General features: G+C 24.3%; 1 protein-coding gene across 1 annotated transcript in view; it reads left to right on the top strand.

Moving 5' to 3' along the window:
- Window positions 1–14956, top strand: part of LOC122272244 (uncharacterized) — a gene marked incomplete in the record, with an annotated part of 37688 nt that overhangs the window by 9045 nt on the left and 13687 nt on the right. Inside the window, 2 exon segments of the mRNA XM_043055668.2 lie at window positions 13392–13420; window positions 13744–13758. Of these exon segments, the coding sequence (XP_042911602.2) occupies window positions 13392–13420; window positions 13744–13758 (44 nt within the window).

The following is a 14956-nucleotide window of genomic DNA, read 5'->3' as shown; positions in this document are numbered from 1 at the left end:
GTAAGTAAATGCTAAAACACATTTCCCAATTTTATATTTACCAATGAATGCTAATGAAAAATAATGATACCTTGTTTTTATGCTTCATAAATATCGAAATAAATTTCTGCACTATGAGGATTTCGGTAGAATGTGAAAAAAACTTTTTTTAAAAAACAATAAATTAATTTAGTAAAAAATAAAATATTTTTTAGAAAAACTCAAAACATAGATAGCATTCTGAATTACTTTCAACTGGGAGCGTTATTAATACCATCAACAGGTAGATGCATATTTGTATACTTCTAATTAAACAAAACGCTCGTACTTTGGAAAAAAAGCTTTAATTAACTTTTTTTTAAAATCTTATATTGTTAAAATGATGAAAGATTTGATGTTATTCGTCATACAATATATAGTAGGACGTACTGATGATAGCAAAAGAGGATACCAGATTTTATTATTAAGTATTCAAAATATGAGTAAATATTGCCACAGACAACTATAAAAAAATATATGATGAAAGTTCAATAATTAAGATATAGTTTTTGAATATGTAGGTAGCGTAAGAACTCAAAGTCGATGAAAAGCATAAAGGTTTTTTTTAGTTTGAAAATCCTTGAAAAACTTCGGATTTGTGGATCAGACATTCACATAAGGAACTGTAATTTTCAATGCTCTAAAAATGTTTCTCGAATATGTTTAATTAATGCAAAGTATTATTTAAAATAAAACTTCTCTCTCAAGAGCTTACCTTTTCTCATTAGATATGATATTTTAAGCTAAATTCGGAGTCTGAATGATCTAAATATGCGAGTTCTCATGATTAAATAAAAATTTGAAATCTCAAATCTAAATAAAAATTTGAGTGAAATAAATAAAAAAAATTGAATTGAATGAAATAGAATCTTAGTTTGGGTAATTTAATGTTTTGCTTAATCATTTTATACTTATATCATAATATTGAAAGCAATTGCGCCAGTTAAAATCTCTTTTTCTCAATAATAACAGAATATATAAATATATATATATATATATTTATTTATATATATATATATTCTTTTTTTCTTTTTTCAAGCATTCATTGCAGAAGAATCTAAGTCAGGTAAGTTCAGAAATTATCTTTAGTTACAAATCAGTATCAGATTATTTGGGTCATAGAATTATTTATTTGTTTATTTCAGATGTCACAAATCACTCTGATTTAGGTGTGCGTAGATCTGTATAAAAATATTTGTGTGATTAAGCTATATTTTGTATTGGGTGTCATAAACCATTATGAGCTTACAAATGTGTTCAGAAATCATCTTTAGAATATGCTTAGAAATAATTAGAAAAATCGATATTCAAGTATTTGTGTGAGAAATTTATTTCTGTGCTAATATCAAAACTCAATATCAGTCAGGTATGCTCAGCAATTTTCTTCAACCACAAACCAGCAACAAAATGTTTGAAAGAAAGGCGTTACAAATAAACGCCTCGTACAACTGAAAGCCTCCACGCCGTTTTTTACAGGTAGTCCGATCTGAGCACTATGAAGACATGCCAGTTTAGGAAAGAGCCATTTAGTGGAAAATTTAGTAAAAATAAAACCATGGTAGCAAATATATCTCTAAAATTTCGTTCAATTTATGAATATGTTTGGTTTGTCTTATTCACTTGTCAACCACTACAGATTCAATTCTCTAATATATATGATAAACTTCTCTCATTTACTTTTAAAAAAAAGGGGCCTCCCTGGCCGAGCGGTATCGTCGGTCCAAACGCTCTGTTAAGCGTGGAGGTAGCGGGTTCGAATCCCGCCGTAACCTTGGATGTATTCTTCGTGATGTCTCTCTCTGAATTGTTCTATCTGTATTTTCTACTTGACAATGACTTATAAGCCTATATTGAGCACACAAGTCAGCAAATGTATGTAATTTCAATAAAAACCAATAATACTTTCAAAAAAGGATTAGGTTTCATGCGCACAACTGGTTCACTTTTTAAATAGTCTGCGCAGACTTCTTTTAAAAACCCGTATGGAGACTTTCTGATGTAGGAGGTGATGAACAAACTCGTGTTTAGCAATTGTTCGTTTACTGTAAAAAAGTTAGTAGTTGGTTCACAATATGAACTGATTAAATATGATAAATAAAGCAAATTAGAGGGGATGGTGCACTCACCGCCCAATGTGGTGACCTGGGTTTGATTCCCAGAGATGGAAGGTCAATACGAAGTCCGCATCTGTCTCTCGCCGATCACAGTGATGACGTAAAATATCTTCAGTGGTAGACGGATCATGGCTTAGAATCTCTTTGTAATTAGGCTAATCATAGGAGGTTTTCATAGTTTTCTTTTCCATGTAACACAAATAGTTAGTCCTATAAAAAAGTCCTCCTCGAAGACAGATTTCTCCCAATATTTGATACGAACGTTCTCTTGTCTTTTGGATTGGGTTCGAAATTAGAAGGCTGCGGAGTTGAACATTGATAGTCATAAACTCAAAATTTGATTGACTCCCCAGCGAAGATTATAAAATAAAGTAGATTTATCGTTTAATAAAGTTAATTAATAAAAATCGGCTTTCAGAGTTAAGGAAAATTGCACATCTATAAACCGTCACTACAGAGCTTTCGGAAATTAGACTTTTATTGTATAATTAAAAATAAGAGGTCTTTTTGCAATATTAACTGATAAATATTACAAACAGAACAAATTTGTCGTATTTTAAAGTTAATTAGCAAAAATAGATTTCCAGTTTATAGGTTTCTAGTTAATGGTACAGTTTCTTTCTTTCTTTTTTTTCCTCTCATTTTTTTTTTTTCATTATGCATCCTTATCACGCATTGACAAATTCTTCTTTTTCAGTAAAATTAAAAATAAGAGGTCGCTTTACAATATTAACTGATAATAAGCATTATAAACATCGTACAAAAGAGTTAATTAACAAAAAGGAGTTTTAATTTTGTAAGTTTTTTATTTCAGTAGGCGTCCCAATCCTATATTCGAAAATTATTACTCTACTGTATAACAAAAATTACAATGTCGTTTCCTAATGTCAAAAGATAAAAATATTATTAATAAAAAAGCATTCATACAATAAAATTATTTAATTAGAAAGGGATTTTAGTTCAGTGGTAGTGCTGGGTTTTCATTTGAAGTCACTGCCATGATCTCAGAAATTAATCTTTTACTGCAAAATTAAAATTCAGAGGACGTTTTACAAAATTAACTGATGAAAAGTAATATAATTAACACAAATTACTCTTAAATATACATTTTTAACAAAAGATAACTTTTGTTGTTGTAACAGAGTTATTTTTCCTTAAGGTATCGAAGTTGAAGAGGGTATGTATAGATATTATCTTTTTCCTTTAAAAGTCAGAGAAAGAGACTGTTAGTTTCAGAGCATTGACACACAATTCCATACACAAACACTTATAGATGGTCAGAGATGACAATTTGCACAGCATTGGTAAATTAATATTTTCTAGTAGTAAAATTTTTTAATCTACTTTTAGTTTAGTATTTTTTAGTTTAAGTAATTTCACACCCACTAAATATATCAAAAAGTCCAAAGTACCATATAAAATGCTACTTAGTTGTAGTTATTTTGTAGTGACACTTTAAAAAAAAAGTTAAACCTTATTCAAACAGTATTAAATTCGAAACCGATTTATTAACACTTTTACAGATAACTTAGCATTTGGCTTCCCTGAATGCTAACAAACTATAATATAGGGGAGAGTCGGTTAGCCCCGCCCACCTAAGGAGTTTTGCTTATATTTCTGTATAATATTGAGTAATAATCAATATTTTTGTATGTTTCTCTTGTTTTACCATCTAGTTAAATAATGCAAAAAGAATAAACCAAAAAAAGAATAGTTTAACTTAAAAAAATAGAAATTTAAAAAAACATGTTTTTTAGCTCCTTTCAAGATGTGTCGGGTAGCCCCGCACAGTTACAAAAATTGGATTTTTTGGCTATTTTTTCAGGTGTAAATGAGAATGACCAATGTATCGACAATAGATAAACCTCATTTATCATTTTTATCACAAAATTATTTTATTTATTACATATTTATATACTTTTAGTGAATTCTATCATTTAATAACAACAAATGTCATACTTTTTATCATTATTAATGTATATTAATATATTATAATATTAATATATATTTATATTAAATATTTAACGAAAATAATTTAATTTAAGTAACAATAATTAATAACAATAGTTGTTTTTCAATATAAACTTATTTGGTTGATCTCTTCTTATAAACTTAATATAAAATACTTCTTATAAAATTACAAATTCACTTTGTATTTTGATTGCATTCAAATGCTTCTGTAGATTGATTCGTTCACAAATAAGTGAAAATAAATAAGTAAGCAAATAGCTTATCATAATATTTATGATTTCTTGATATTAAATTTAATTTGGATATATCAATTACATTTTAAAAATATTTAATTTTTCATTTTTAAATATATAAATTTATGTTTCATATAATATTAAAACATATATTTGTTGTTAAAAATGCATATAACATTCAAATTTGAAGCAATAAAATAATAATCTTTGCAACCGTACATTTATCGACGAAATAAAATTGGGCGGTGATACCCGACATTCATGTGAGCGGGGCTACCCGAAATCCAATTTTTTTGTAAATTTGTAATTACTCGAACAATTTTTTACATACAAACTTCTTTCTTTGTGCAAATTAAACTTAAGACTACATACTTTAATGCTGTATGTATAGAAAAAATTATTTTTTTAGTATTAAAATGAAGTTTAATCGAAACATTCAACCAATTTTTCTTAATTTCATGACTACTGTATTCAACATATTTTCAAAACTATTGTTTACCATGTTACCAGCTGCATAAATACTTGAAACTTTGAAAATAATCTTTTTTTAATATAACAATTAATGTCCGATGGCCCATTGACTTGAAAAAATATTCTATACACATGAAATTGACTGTGGGCGGGGGTACCCGCTGGGCGGTGCTACCCGACTCTCCCCTATATATTTTAATGTAATGGTAGTCGAAATCATTTTAAATCGCATTTATTTACACAAAAAATAAGAAGTAACGACAGGCCAGTGAACTCTCTTAACTTTTTTAGAATTTTTTTTTTTTTTTAGTTGAAAGTAAGTTCATAGGTGAAAGCGAGACGGAAAATGTGGTAGTGAAGCAATTTAAATTTTTACTTGTTTTAGGGAGGAGTTAATCTATTTTCCTTTTTAAACTTCTTTAATAATACCGATTTTATCTCCGAAACGAAGCAGTTTAATTTATATGCTATAATTGTAAAAAAATCTCAGTAGATACAAGTTTCTGGAAAAAAATACTAAAATTAATTGCCGTTCCTACCAGTTTTTGCTTTTTTCCGTCTTGGTACAAATACGCATTCAACCCTTGCTATGTTATTATTCTATCTTGTATAAAGTTGATTTAAATTTCACACCACTGCTTGTATATAATTCGAGAAGTTATATTACCCCTTTCATGGGCCGTTTATTTCTACAGAAAGTATATTAAAGTATTTTTGGAATTGAAACAAGAATGTTAATTGATATAAGAAACAAAGATCATGTGTAACGTCTAAGAAAATAATTTAAATTTTAATTCCATTTTTTTAGTGGTAGGTATATTTGTCACGACCTATTAGGAACATATTGCCTTTTATTTTTCGTTATTTATAATATAAATTTTATAAATTCAACAAACTTCGAAAGGAATTGGGTATAATATAAAAAAAAACACAACTACTTCCACTTAGTAGGAATAACATTTACCATCACGCAATGCTAAATTCTATGCCACTATCCACATAAATCAATTATTAATCAAAAATCGAATATCAATTACTTTTCTTTATAATGCAATAAAATCTGGCGAGCAGCTATTGAAACGATCAAACACTTCGTCTGTTTATTTGTGTCTTGAAGTTAGGCTCGCAGAAAATGCCGTTCATGGGTTAAATTTAGTAGGAATAACACAACCTGTGACGTAGGTTATAGTATACCCAATTATGTATTTTATAAGTTTTCCTAAACTTTTAAATGGTTACCAATTCTGTTCAAACGCATTTCAAGAAAGCTGAAGTTATTAACGAATGAAAACCTAAATTAAAAGTGGTAGAAAAATTCTTAATGGACATTAAAAATTATTGGTAAGTATTGGTATTGGTACCACGGCCTTAGAAAGGGTTAAATGCGATTTCACTCTCAACCTCTTGTGGTGAGGCCTTTAACACGTTCACGCCGGGGTGACCCAACGGTGGGTCATGCTAGATTGTCTCATCTTGGCAGCGCACCGGAGTAAAAACTGGTAACAATAAATTTCATTTTTTACTTTTTTTCCGGGAGCAGTAAAAATCTATAACAACCAATTGTTTTTAACGGATGCAAATTTTATATGGAATTGCTTCTTCGCCGTGATAAATTTCCTTACTGAGAATCGTTATTGTTGAGAATAGATTAATTCCTCCCGATTATTATCTAATATTGAAATAGTTCGTCTACCAGTATTTTCACTTTTCCCGGCGTGAACGTGTTAAAGTGTCTGCGAAATTATCATAAATTCCGTAAGTTTTAGATTTCAATTGTGTACCACTCTATAAAATATTTTGCAAAAAGCGTAGTTAACTGCTGTCTGGAATAACTGTTAAAACTTTGCTACAATAAATTTAAAAATTAAATCTTAAGGAAAATTAACATGAAATTTTTTTAGATAACAGAATTTTATTAATACCGTTATAAAATGGATTTATTTTCGTTTGGTCTATGCATAATTTTAAAAGTTTACTATACATTTCAGGTTTTCTAGAGGTAAGGACTGATAATTTAAATTTTCAGTTGAATCCAGCTTATTGTTCTTTTGAAATGAAAATTTATAATATTTTTGAGTTTGTATGGTTAAAATAGAGTAAATAATAACAATTTATTTAAAAACCAGAACAGACCATGGAAATCTTCCGTTTTGCGTTTACGAGACGAAGTATGTGCAGGCTCTATATTCTAGGAAGTATTATTACTAAGATTATTTTGATTTTCCCTGCGAGTATTATTAAATTGCTTAAAACTTTATGCATTTAATGATAAAAAAATTTAAATATCAAACTAAAAATATCAAAATCAATAAAATGGACAAGTTGTAATATTTTTTTAGTGTTGTCACTGACTTTTTCTATTTATGGATTTAACATTGATTATTTTGCAATTTATTCAATAATATTCACAATATTGAAAAAGCTGAAAAACAATAATCTAGAAAGGAATAATCCTATAATAGATAAATAAATCAATTGAAAGTTGAACAATGCAGTAAGTTCGAGGTGTTTTTTAGAGAGAAAAAATTGGAAAATAGAAAATTGGCCATTTGTGTTTAGCTTTACATGATCTATCGATCATACAAAAATTAAGCAAAAATAAATAAAAACAATTATATTAGTCCAGATACTTTTATACCTGATACTTTATAAAATAATACTGCGCACATACTTTATAAGCTGTAAAATATTTGAATCAAAATTATGTCACAAATAATACCACTTATAACCAAAATATAATGTAAATAAAGTGTTTAAAAACAAAACAATTAATAGTCCATACATGAAAATTTACTTTATAAATAAATAATTTCTGATTTTTACATATGTATTAGAAATCTTTTGAACAAAAAAGCAAATAGCTTTGTCAAACGCTTAAATAGGTATGTCCTATACTAACCTTGTGTAGACTAGAACTTCCAGGTTAGGACATGATTGTTAGATGTGTAAATAGGTATAAACAAAAACTTATACTTTCTAGGCATAAAATCCTTACAATTATAAAAATAAGAAATCCCTATTTGGCAAAAGTGTTATATATATATATATATATATATATATATATATATATATATGTGTGTGTAATAATATATATATATATATATATATATATATATATATATATATATATATATATATATATATATATATATATATATATATATATATATATATATATATATATATATATATATATATATATATATATATATATATATATATATATATATATATATATATATATATATATATATATATATATATATATATATATATATATATATATATATATATATATATATATATATATATATATATATATATATATATATATATATATATATATATATATATATATATATATATATATATATATATATATATATATATATATATATATATATATATATATATATATATATATATATATATATATATATATATATATATATATATATATATATATATATATATATATATATATATATATATATATATATATATATATATATATATATATATATATATATATATATATATATATATATATATATATATATATATATATATATATATATATATATATATATATATATATATATATATATATATATATATATATATATATATATATATATATATATATATATATATATATATATATATATATATATATATATATATATATATATATATATATATATATATATATATATATATATATATATATATATATATATATATATATATATATATATATATATATATATATATATATATATATATATATATATATATATATATATATATATATATATATATATATATATATATATATATATATATATATATATATATATATATATATATATATATATATATATATATATATATATATATATATATATATATATATATATATATATATATATATATATATATATATATATATATATATATATATATATATATATATATATATATATATATATATATATATATATATATATATATATATATATATATATATATATATATATATATATATATATATATATATATATATATATATATATATATATATATATATATATATATATATATATATATATATATATATATATATATATATATATATATATATATATATATATATATATATATATATATATATATATATATATATATATATATATATATATATATATATATATATATATATATATATATATATATATATATATATATATATATATATATATATATATATATATATATATATATATATATATATATATATATATATATATATATATATATATATATATATATATATATATATATATATATATATATATATATATATATATATATATATATATATATATATATATATATATATATATATATATATATATATATATATATATATATATATATATATATATATATATATATATATATATATATATATATATATATATATATATATATATATATATATATATATATATATATATATATATATATATATATATATATATATATATATATATATATATATATATATATATATATATATATATATATATATATATATATATATATATATATATATATATATATATATATATATATATATATATATATATATATATATATATATATATATATATATATATATATATATATATATATATATATATATATATATATATATATATATATATATATATATATATATATATATATATATATATATATATATATATATATATATATATATATATATATATATATATATATATATATATATATATATATATATATATATATATATATATATATATATATATATATATATATATATATATATATATATATATATATATATATATATATATATATATATATATATATATATATATATATATATATATATATATATATATATATATATATATATATATATATATATATATATATATATATATATATATATATATATATATATATATATATATATATATATATATATATATATATATATATATATATATATATATATATATATATATATATATATATATATATATATATATATATATATATATATATATATATATATATATATATATATATATATATATATATATATATATATATATATATATATATATATATATATATATATATATATATATATATATATATATATATATATATATATATATATATATATATATATATATATATATATATATATATATATATATATATATATATATATATATATATATATATATATATATATATATATATATATATATATATATATATATATATATATATATATATATATATATATATATATATATATATATATATATATATATATATATANATCAAAATCTTGGCTGATTTCAATGTGCTGTTGGATGTTGTCCGCCATTGCTTCTGTGGTTAACGTCACGTTGTAATCCAACTGCAGTTGAGTTGGACGGCAATTGTAGTTCAAGATGAGCGTTCGATGACGTATACTATCAAACTCACAAATGGACCAATCAGAGGTTAGCGCTGATTTCCAGCTGACGGCGTCCTGTCCTAAGAAACCAGGCCTTTACATATAGTGGTGGTCGAAATCATGGTAAACTAAGTTTATATCAAAAATGATATTAATTATAATGCAGTGTTTTCATAGGCGACTGAAAATTAAAAACTTTATTAACACGTTAAATGCCATGGGGGTCACCGGTGACCGACCCTGAGTTTGTTCGTAGCGCCACGGGGGGTCACCGGTGACCGACCTTGAGTTTGTTCGTACTGCCACGGGGGTCACCGGTGACCGACCTTGAGTTTGTTCGTAGTGCCACATGATTTCACCGGTGAACGACGAAGCCGAGATTATTAGAAACACGTAATTCGAGAAAATGTTTAATATTTTTATATTATTATCGTTACTAAAATGGTTTGAAGAAATTAATGCACTATAGAACACAGAAAAATAGTTTTATTTATTTACACAGAGATGCCAACTTGCTCCGGATAGCGAATAAATATTTTCAAGTGGTAGTTTATTAATTGCCATTCTTGGTTTAATTAATTCAATTTAATAGATTTTTATCCACCACTATTTCTAAACAATTTGCAGGCTTATATAATTAACCACTTCCTTTAGATATGTCATGCTAAACCCATTAAAAAGGTAGCAAAGTCTGCAAAATTTGCAAATTTAGTTTGTAGTTATTTACAGTTTGGCCAGACGGGCAAGCCATGTAAAATTAGCGTGGCTTTCAACGTGCTAAACGATAATAAAATTAGCAACTTTTGCTCGCATATTGTTTTTGCAGTTTACTATTGAAAGAGATCACTAAGATACCTCTAACCCTAACGGCTACCTGCCCCTTCCTCGAAATTGAATAATATATAATAAGAGAGGGGATTATATAATAAGACAGGGGTTTCCAACTTATATGAGGCCGAGGGCCGCAATTAAAAACGCCAGTCAAATGGAGGGCAGCAACTTTATCAAAATTTTATATAGGACTCTTTTATGTTTGAAGGAACATTAAATATTACTGTCAGATTTTATCAAGCTGTACAAAACAAAAGTATTGAATTACAAATTGAAATAGAAGTAGATTTTTAAAAATATTTAATTGCATATTAAAAAATTCTGGCAACAATAACTTTAATTGTGCACCTATGTATTAAACAATTAATGTGCAACAAATATCAAATCGTTAAGATAAAAAACTTTAAAGTATTTAAAAATTGTATAGATTTTTTAGGAAAATTGTCCTAAAAAAAATGACAACTAATATATTTTAATTGGCGGGCCGGACGCGGCTCTCGGGTCGACTGTTGGTAACCACTGGTTTAGAGGCTTATGTAAGTAATTAACTTTTAAAATTATTTTTTATTTAAATATGAATGACTTGATACGTAAGTCAGAGTGGTAGTTACGATTGAACAAATGAAGTGATTATAAATATAGAAAAATGAATTGAGTTTCCACTACTTTTTACATTTTTAGTCGCCTGTGTCATTTCTGATAATGATAAACGTAAAACTGAAATTTTCTGTTGACATTTTTTTTATCACGCCGCGTACTTAAGTTAGGTGTAAATCTTGTAACCTTTTGCTTGAAGATTAAAAAGAAGAGAAAAAACATGAGACTGCTTAAATTTCAAATAAATTTTGTAACAATTTTTTTTCTAGTCTCGCAGTAAAATTCATGCATTTAAGGTTAACAATATATTTATGGGTTATTATAATTAGGAAATGAGATACTTTTTATGATCAATATAATTAAGGAAAATAAATATTGAAATAATTTTTAAAATCTCCTATACTTCTCCGTGTTTGGCAAAATGCCTTTTTTTTAATTGCCAGAAAACATTCATTAATGCAGCTTTCTGTTTTTTCCGAAACATATTTCAATTGAAAATATGTAGCATGCAGGACATAAGCAAGTGTAATCTCATTGCATTCAAAGGGAATTGCCATAGATCAACGCTTTGTTGTTTGAAGAATAGTGGTTGCAAAACGTTTAAAAGGAGTGAGTTTTACATTGGGGGGGGGGGCGATTTCAACTTTTTTTTCTTCGAAATTTAAATCTCCTGTCGTAGAAAAAGTTGTGTATTCAAATCAAATATTCGCAGCTTTTTTTTTTTTTAAATTAAGTTATTATTAGTCCTTACACCGAATCCTTAAAATTTCGACAAATATGTAAAAAAAAAACATTTTTATTTATGTTTAAAATACTTTATATTTAAATTTTTTTAATCACCTGTCCAAGAAATAATTGCATAGCAGGGCCCGCGCTAAGCATTCGCCATCCCTTCTAATGATTTAAAATTGTAAATTTAGAAAATAAAATTGTATTTGGCGAAAATATTGGCAAAAGATTTTTTTTCACAGGAAAGAAAAATATACATTTAACTCGATCCTCAAAATTACGCCAAAATTAATTTTTCTAAACAAAGCAGTATTTTCTATTCATTTCTATTTTCAGTAATTTTCGGTTGCTGCGACGCATAACCAATTTCAATTGAGTGCAAATAATATAAGCCTAAAACAAACTGCCGTCAAATAGTTTTCTATGGAAAAAAATAATCCTAGAAAATTGTTAAGAATTGCATTTGACGAAGACTTTCGATATTTGGCTAGTTTACTGGCTAATACTTACTAGCTACATATACTGACTATATTAATAGCTAATTTACTGTCTATATTAAAGATTCTTTATTCATAAAAAAACACTTTAAATATTTGTGAAATACTTGGAGAATTTCGATACTTGAACCCTTATACTTTTAGAAATAGAATTTTATTAAACATATTTAAAAACAAAAAGAAAAATTATGACCAATTTGTTGTACAGAATTGTTTATGAGTACAGTTCACTACATAATTGTTTAAGAGTAAAATTGGAATAAAATAAAGTACTTCAGGAGTTCAAATTCGTGTATTTTTTCTAATTCAAAACACTTATTATATTTTTTTCGAATTTAAAAGATAAAATATAATATCGCATTTTAGAAATAATGAAACAATTCTTTTTCTTCACTTTTTTTACAGATACGAGTTCATGTTGGTCAAATGCTACATGTAAGTACCTGCTTAGGTAGATTGATTTCATTTCAATTATAATCTACATTTTCTGTTTCAAATTTACACTTCTGTTTTAATTCAAATATTAGTCAAGTTTAATTTTAAAAATATATTTTTTTCCAATTCGAACTTAACTTGCGGAATTTTGAATCATAAAGATCAGCTTTAGTACGTTAAAATTCGACCATTAGAACGAAGTTTTTCAGAGAAAAACGTCGTATTGACTCACTGTAAGCAACGCCTATATCGTTCAATTTTTATAAAGTTTGATTAAAAAAATGTTTTGAAAACTTTTTAATAATTTTTCATATTCTTTACAGGAAGTTGTTCACGGGGTGAGTAATTGCTGAGATGCTAATTTCTGAAAAAAATAAAAAATAAATAAAAATATCATATTTACGTATGTTTCCGTTAAAGTGTGAATTCCGTTATTTCATAGAATAACTTGGCATTTCTTGAAAAAGCTACACAAGTCAGTTAAGGTTTATAAAATTATTGAATTCTACAATTTAACTAGATTAACGAGATCGTTAAAGTATGCAACACGTCACTTGAAAGTTCTTTGAACAGGTTCTAGCTATCTTTAGTCCGTTTTAAACCGTTTATTGCTGCTTTGCAATGACGTGTGTATGCTTTATTCCGTTGCTTTTAGACGTTGTTATTAATATGATCAATAATAAATTACATCATCTGCTTTTCCTTCTTATTTATCAATTAATCTTTCGCAATGGGGATAAAATGTATTTTTCGAGAAATATTTCAGCTATTTATAATCAATTAATTTATAAAATAACTGTGAAATTGTCTTTTTTTCCATTTTAACGGTCTATAATGAGTTATATCATAGAATAACTAGTTAAAGTAAGAAATGCCTCCACGCGGTTTCTAATAAGTTGTCTGATTAGTCCCTTATATAGGTAAACCAGCTCATGAAAGAGCCATTTAATGCAAAATATAGTAAAAATAAGAAAGTGGTAGCAAATATATGTCTTAAAGTTAGTTTTATTTATGAATATGATAGGTTTGTCTCATTCACTTGTCAACCACTACAGATTCAATTATCAAATATGTATCATAAATTTCTCTCGATTAATTTTAAAAAAGAATTTGGATTCATGCGCACGACTGGTTCACTTTTTGAAAAGGCTGCGCAAGCTACTTCTAAAAAGACCGTGTGGAGGTTATCTGATGTAGGAGGTGATGATTTAACTGATTTCTCCAGTTATTTCTTGAAATACCTACTTATTCTAAGAAAAAACTGAATCAGCACTTTAACGGTAACATTTACATCGAAAAAGCTAATAACAAAACCATGAAAATTTATGTTGAAACTCCTGAACTTGGACAAATCATGAATATGATTTGAAGCCTCTACATAAATAATCACAAAAATTAAATGCCCCGACTTTATAAGAGTTAAAAGATGCATGAACACTAGTCTTTAACACTAGGTTTATGGACGTTTCTTATATACCTATCTCTAAGAACACGCGTCAAATTGACGCATGAACGAATACATTACAGAGATGCCAA

This window comes from Parasteatoda tepidariorum, chromosome 9 (assembly GCF_043381705.1).
Source record: "Parasteatoda tepidariorum isolate YZ-2023 chromosome 9, CAS_Ptep_4.0, whole genome shotgun sequence".
Taxonomy (NCBI): domain Eukaryota; kingdom Metazoa; phylum Arthropoda; class Arachnida; order Araneae; family Theridiidae; genus Parasteatoda; species Parasteatoda tepidariorum.
This window is presented reverse-complemented; position numbering and strand designations above follow the sequence as displayed.